Here is a 7,913-nt window from a genome sequence, read left to right on the forward strand (position 1 = left end):
ATTCTAGACACAGAGAATTGTTGGAGACATATAATTGAGAAAGAATGGGTAGGTGATTGATTAAAATTGGCAGAAAGTCTTGGTAAATATTGTTAAAATAATAATTCCAGGGCTGGAGCAATAGCACAGCAGTAGGACGTTTGCCTTGCATGTAGCTGACCCAGGACAGAGTTGAATTCAATCCCAGGCATGCCATATGGTCTGCCAAGCCAGGCGTGATTTCTGAGCTCAGCGCCAGGAATAACTCCTGAGCATCACCAGGTGTGGCCCCAAAACCAAAATAAATAAATAAATAAATAAATAAATAAAATCCATTTTAAATGTGAGTTTGAGGGGCTTAAACATTGATTTTGGTCTTCTCTCTGACTCTAAACTATGCCACCCCATTTTTTTTCTAAAAATTTTCAGGCTAGGAGAAGGAGCTTTGGCGCAAGAGGTAAGTCATCTTGCCTTGCCCATGCTAGCCTAGGATAGACTGTGATTCAATTACCCAACGTCCCATATGATCCCCCAAGCCAGGAGTGATTTCTGAGCACATAGCCAGGAGTAACCTCTGAGCATCACCGGGTGTGCCCCCCCAAAAGTCCGATTATAAATGAATACATTCTGTGACTGCTATAATAGTTATATACTATTAGGAACATGAAAATGGACCTATATGTTGCTTACAAATACATGCATATCCATTTGCACAGCATCCATGACATAATGTATTAAAATACAGAAAATGACATACCACCATCATAAAAATGGGTAACCTTGAACATAGGCAGTTGAGGGTAGATAAGACCTTGTGCTAAATTTATTTAATGGGAAAAATATCTGAGACAATCTGGAAAATTTAAGCAGCTGCTAATTGGGACAGAGACCTTGAATTTTGTAATAATAGTCAATATTTGTTGGCAAGCTACTATTTCTCAGGTTTTGGGCACAGACTTTAAAAAACGGTCCTGTGAAGTTATCCTAATACAATTAATATAGTCTTAAAGATAAGAGAATCACAGCATGGAAAGCTTAAATAACTTACTCAAAATTATACTGTCAGCAGGTGGTAGAGTCGAATGCTAGCAGACTGACTACAAAAACTGGTATTTCATTCAGTTTGTGTTTTGGGGAGAAACATGCCCACTAGTGACCAGGGGTTACTCCTGGCTCTGCACTCAGGAATCATTTCTGGTGGTGCTCAATGTATCGTACGGAAAGTTGGAGATTGGACCAGGTTGGCCACTTAAAAGGCAAGAACCCTTCCTGCTGTACTATCACTCTGGCCCCAGAAACTGGTATTTCTGCAAGATATCAAGACATGCTAGCTAGAAAAGCTAACATTTACATATGTTGATAGGGAAACTAGACACTCTTCTCTTCTAGGACATCTCTAGTTTTCATTCATTGAGTCTTCATAGAGATCTTCCAAGGTGAATCTGAACACAGTATTTTACCATGCAGGATGCTGGGGGCAGAGTGACCAGGAAGCTGCCTAAGGTCACATATTGGTAAGAGGTAGTCTTGGGAAGATGTTTCTAGGATTAAACATCAGCAGTTCAGTAGCTCAAAGACCCTTGAGCACCCTGTAGAAGACTCCATCAGCACAAAAGAAGATTCTACAGTTAGGGTGGTGGAGCAGCAGTAGGGTGCTTGCCTTGCACATGGGTAACCTAGGACAGACCACAGTTCGATCCCCTGGCATTCCATATGGTCCCCCAAGCCAGGAGTGATTTCTGAGTGCATAACCAGGAGTAACCCCTGAGCATCACCAGGTGTGGTCCAAAAGCCAAAAAATAAAATTCTACAATACCACTGAGTATTTTGAACTTCAACACGACATCAGCAGCACAAGGAAATCTATTAGAGTAAAAAATGGAGTGTGTGAATTTATCTTTATAGTGTATCCAAAAGAATACCCTTCCCTTTTATATAAACATATATATTGTTTATTATATATATATATGTATATATATATATATATATGGATCAGGAGATGAGAACCAGGGCCTCAGTTATGCAAAGCAATAACCCTAACACTGATTTATCTCCGTGCCAAACCCTTGACTCTTTTTCAGGAATTCATGTATGGATTTTTTTTTTCATGTATGGATCGTTAAAGAAGTAAAGATGTCAATTCTTTCTCCCAATTTCCCAATCCAAATTTAATGATGGGACTTAGCCAACCCTATCCTCCTGAGATTGCCAGCTTTCAGCTGCATGGTAGTGTCTCCATAAGTTTTCATGGCTTAGTTTACATCTCTTTCGAGAACAGAGTGTCAGACACAACCCTGTCATCTGTGACATCAAAGTGTGATGTGAAAATATTTTCAGAATAAGAAATTTGTTACACTTGCCAGGAATGAAGCATATTTGACTCCTGGAGCATAAAAGTCTTGAACGTGAACACAATTGACTGACAAATTAGTTGCCTTTCACTCTTTCTTTCACCTGCTGGCCAGAACACTTCTCAACTATTTACCTATGTGCCCCTAAGGGAGAATCAGTGAGAGGGAGAGGAAAGAAGAAGCTAACAAAGAAGATATTCCAGCTTTTCAAACACCACCACAATGCAGTCCCTGATGTGGACACAAGCCTGTCCGTGTTATTTAGGGAGGTCTGGGGAGTTTGCTCACTGACTAAGGAAATTCCTAAAATTCCCCAAGGTGAATCATTTTCAAACTTGGAATACCTTTGCCCTCCAGAAGGTTATCTGTGGTGTGTGAACAAAGAAAGCCAACTGGAGGAATCCCCATCACTAGATCATGATGCTTCCGAGAAAAGTATTAATTCGTGTCTGCCTGCTCTTGAAGCTTATAGGTTCTATTCCACCCTATAGCTTTCCTCTTCAGAGTTCAATGGGCCTCCTCTGCTTATCTCACTGGAAACATGTCTCAGGAAAGGGAGGTCTCTCTTTAGGGGCCTGTCAATTGTCCATTCACAGTGTTAAAAACAAGCTGGCCAGGGTATCTTTAAGTCATTTTCTCCCTGAAAGTTTCTAGACAAAAACAACCTCTTTCCTCCTTTACCTCCCACTCCTAGTCGGCTGCCAAGAGCTGTGAGGCCTGCCTTCACCACCTCCCTGACATCCGTCTCGCCCCTTCTTTTGCTGCTACTGCTGAAGTGAGCGTCCCTAGATAGCCTCTTCATTGACTTCCTGTTTGCCTATCTGCACTCCTCCACAGAACCAGCCAAAAACCTAATACTTTTGCCTTTATCTAGTGCCTGGGGAATAGTGGTAGGGTGTGTGTTTGTGTGTTTGTTGGAGTGTGGGGTGCATGCTCTGTTAAGATTCCAACTACTGGAGCCAAAGAGATAGTACTATGAGTAGGGTGTTTGCTTGTCTTGCATGAGGCTGCCTCAAGTTGGATCTTCAGCACCCAGGTGAACTCCAGAGCATAAGTACCAGTGATCCCTGAGTGTAGATTCAGGAGTAACCACTGAGCATCTCTGGGTAGGGCCCCAAACTAAAACAAAGACTCTACTTCTGAACTGTTGATGATTTACTGTCTTATTTAAAAGCTTTAAAGGCATCTCCTAGCTCAAAACAGCAGGTGAGACCTCTCTGGCCTGGCTTTCTGGGCCTTCCTTTATCTGGCCCAGTCTTTGCCACCCCTCTTTGGGCTTCCATTCCACTCTGCTGACATATTGCTTCTGGGATTTTCCTCCTTGTCCTTGACTCCTGTTGCTTTCTCTGCTTAGAATGCCCTCCTCTCTATTGCCTATTCTTCCAAATTCACAACAGGATTTTCACCTGCCTGAATCCAGGCCTCCATCTAAAACTTGTCCTTCCCTTACATTAAGGCATCTTTTGCCTGCTTTTGTGTGAACTTTAATGTCGTATAAATTTAGGCCATAAATTAGGCTATAGTAAAAGTACAGTAGACAGGGCAATTGTCTTGCACACGGCCAACCTAGGTTCAATCCCCGACACTATAGAGTGGCTCCTGATCACAGAGCCAGGCGTAATCTCTGAGAACAGCCAGTACGGTCCCAAAACAAAACAAAGCCATCTTTGATTGTGCAGGTGTGGGGCATAACTTCTGTGTCTCCACTGTAATGAGTATGCAATATGCAGAGAATATCAGGGGAATCTCTTTTCTGTTAAGTTTGTATAAGATGAACTAAAATCTCAGCAGTGTCACTTTTCTAGAAAAGTCCGGGGATTTCACACACACACACACACACACACACACACACACACACACACACACACACACACACACCATCTCTCTGTGTGTATATTTGGGGAAATTTCCTGAGGAAGCAGAGAATAGCAAACATGAGTGTGAATCCCAATTCTATCAGGTAGAACCTTCTAGAAACTCTGCTTCTCTTCTTGTTTCACCTTTAGGAAAGATCTCTTATGCACCATAGTAGAACTGAGCAAAGCCTCACCCCAGCAAAAGAAAGACTAAAATAAGAAAGAAATTCATTGTCCCTTCCCATAATAATTCATAAGTGGGCATGGGCTAAAGACAGGAAGAAGCTTCTCTGAAGCCAGTCAGGGACCTAGATCTTATTTGTCTCATTGTGTCGCTTGCCTGGATAAACCCAAACTTACAAGTTCTAAGCACATCTGACAAGAGCAAAAACAAAATAATAATACTTTTTAGGAAGGATCTGACACCACTTTCACATAAGATTTTCATTCAAGTCCCAGTGACTAGAACATTGTCACATGATCAGTCACCTGACTACAGGGAGCTTGAAATGTTTACCACTCTGAACATTCAGCTATTTCATCCTCATCAGAAATTCTGGGAAAGAATCTATATTAATTTGATTCAGGCTGGAAAAGCTTCTATGACTGAAAGTAAGTGGCCAAGAATGCAGTGAGAGAAGATAAGCATTAGCAATTGCAACACTTACCTGACAAAGAGCTTACAAAGATTAAGAAGCCACGATTGAGAAAGCATCTAAATATGTACAGCAAAATAGATACTTTCCACTACTTTTTTCCCCCGGGCTTCCCCAAAGCAAAAGTTCATCCAACTTTTGTTGATTAAATTAGTATTAAATAAAAAAAACTTCAAGTAAGTACAATCCTTCTTTCCCAACTAAATTTAAAAATTGTAATTTGCTCATTCACTATTGTATTGTCACTGATAAAGTAATTAGCTCTGGGAGCCAACGAGAGAGCACAAAAGTTCAAGCCTTGTCTCTAAGGGACCACAGATTTCAGCCTCAGCCCTTTATAGCCTTTCAAGCATCCCTGGGGGAAATTTTATGGTCCTTAATATTACTGGGGATGCCCAAGACAAAATAATTAAAATAAAATACAGTCATTAATTCTTTAAGGGTAGAAAGTGCTCTCTTTGGACAAGGTCAATTTGTTGAACCAATTGGATGATGTGAAATTCCTCTAAACTTCAAAAATTTTCAAATACAGGCTGGAGGGATAATACAGAAAGGATAAGGCACTTAGTTTCCTTCCACACAACCATCTCCACTCGACTCACCAACACCAAATATGGTCCCCAGGTGCCACCAAGAGTGATACCTGAGCTCTGTCCTGGAGAAAGTCCTCAGTATTGGCCCAATTTTTTATTTTTAATTTGCCAAGTGACTATGACTACTATTCTAATGAAGTGTGTTCTGGTATAATCTGGAACATAGATGATTCAACTCCATTGCATCTATATCATGCTGCATATGGCATGGGCAGCGATCTGCTCTCACCCGGATGTTCTTGAACTTATTTGGTCATTCTTGGACTAACTCCAGTGAGACCCTGGAGAAGTGGATGGATGAGAAAGGAAGGGTTTGCTCTCCTGGAAAATCCCAGGAGAAGCTGAACAGGCCTGTGGAACTCCACAGCTGGAGATTATGGTAACTGAAGTCCCTGAGAAAGTGGGTTGTGAAAGGCCGAGAGTCAACCCCAGATGCAAGGGGCTGCCCCCTGTCAGGAACACCTGGACTTCTCTCCCCTCACGATAAGCCCTGAGAACCACCACTGAAATCAGCTGCAGTTGCTCTATCTAAACTTGTGCTGGTGTAATGTGGCTTTTCAGTCAACTATTAGTCAACTCTTAAACTCCTTTGCACAAAATTTCTCCAATAAATTCTTAACTTCAGCAAAGAACTTGACCTGTCCATGAACTGATAGCAATAAATCAACTTCTGTACTGGTTTGAGGAATATGAATAACTTAGTGCTTCACTTGGGCTAGAGAAGGTGACATTTGCTCCAGAGAAGAGCCCCAGAGAGGGCCCAAGGCAGCCTGATCAAATAAGCAGCAAACCAGCAGACATGGCCTCACAGCCCAGAGTCTGTCTCCAGGACATCCAAGGACACACTCTCTCTTTCCTTCTAGCAATCTCTTTTCAACCGGAACAACTTCTCACTCTCTCCACAGTGATTCCTTTAAAGTTATTGTGTTAACCTCTTTTCTTAAAACCTCCAACTAGGTTCCAGATATATGTGCTGACTCATAACTTTGTAAATCACAATTTAAATTGAAAAAAATAGTGTATATATATATATATGTATATATATATATATATACACATACATATAGGAAAGAAGTGAGCCAAGGAGATAACATATTTCTGTAAAAATAATTGGATTCCTTACGGGCTTCCTGAAACTAAAATTTACTTTGATTCATTTTAATAATATGTTTTTACAGTATGACATACTCCTTTTATTTATTTAGACCATCTATTTACAACATATCAGAATTGGGGGTTCCCACACTTCTGTGTTCCCTCTCTCCATTGCAGATTATTTTTCCCTTTCACCGTCATTTACTTTTTCTGGCCAAGATATGACAGGTCACAAACTCAACTTTGCAGAGTGATTTTCGTCAAGGAATTTGTAGGCATGATCTCCTAGCCATGTAGCCTTGCTTTTCATTTTATTGTGCTTAAAGAGTACTTTGGGAACTTGTTTACTCAGTGGTAGAAGCTTCAGCTGAGTGTGTGACAGACAAACGGTGGCATTTTCTCAGGAGGGGGCCCACTCTTCTCTGCGAGATGACCCTGATAGAGCTGACGAAGGCAGGGCAGCTCTTTCTCTGGTGGTTGTGTCCAGGCATACCATGGGTACCAGGAGTCACCTGAAACCAATGTGGGTGTTGTTGGAGTAGTACTACCAGTTCCATGAGAAGTACTGAAGTCGAGGTCCCAAGGTTCAACCTGAGGAATGTGGTAACTGAGGAGACCATGATCTCTGGATGGCCTGCGTCAACTTCTTGTGTTGCTTCATACAGACTTCTGTGTAATGAGCATGGAAAATGGTACCAGTGTGGGTGCAGATGAACTGTTCCAAGAGCTTCATGTTCCTAAAGTCAAAGTGCAGCTTTTGATCCCTGCAGATGGGGCAGGGGTTCCCAGCAACCTCATTTTTTTTTTGAATACACATCTTTCGGGTCCTCTGTTGAGGTATTCCACCTTTGTGGTTGGGTCGGTAGTTGGCCCATACTGGATTAGATCCATAGCATTCCTGGTATTCTTCTGAATCCAGATATTTCCAGGGTTCATCTCGATAAGGGGAAATGGGAACCAGAGGTGAAGTATCTTCCTCAGGAGGGGCGTTGGTACAGAGATTCTTGTGGGTAACCTGAACTCCGTAGGTCCCTCTGAAGGGCGAAGTAACAGAAATGCACTTCAGTTGCATACTCAATATGGAGGCCTCCATCTTGACGCATGCCTGAAAGGAATATTAATTTATCTAACCCATAAATATCAAATATCTTTCTCTTTGTTGGTATTTTTTTAGGTGTGGGATATTGGGTTACACACAATGATGTTTAGAGACTAGTCCTGAATCTATGCTCAGGGGTCACTCCTGACTTCTCAAGGAACTCTATGCAGTACCAGAAATCAAACCACAATATACACCTTAACACCTATACTGTTTCTCCAGCTGCTATCTGGCTATTTTTTTATTTTTTTACATTGGTGTTTTATATTTTTTAATGTAACATC

The 7,913-nt window shown here is 41.5% G+C and overlaps 1 protein-coding gene across 1 annotated transcript; it reads right to left on the reverse strand.

The window, feature by feature from the left end:
- Positions 1–2,460: 2,460 nt before the first annotated feature.
- Positions 2,461–7,623, reverse strand: LOC125997598 (28S ribosomal protein S18b, mitochondrial-like). Its single transcript, XM_049766020.1, is given in 4 exon segments — positions 2,461–2,617; positions 6,879–6,919; positions 6,921–7,158; positions 7,160–7,623. Coding segments are annotated over 4 exon segments (900 nt in total).
- Positions 7,624–7,913: the final 290 nt, after the last annotated feature.

The sequence above is a fragment of the Suncus etruscus genome, chromosome 19 (genome assembly GCF_024139225.1).
Source record: "Suncus etruscus isolate mSunEtr1 chromosome 19, mSunEtr1.pri.cur, whole genome shotgun sequence".
Taxonomy (NCBI): domain Eukaryota; kingdom Metazoa; phylum Chordata; class Mammalia; order Eulipotyphla; family Soricidae; genus Suncus; species Suncus etruscus.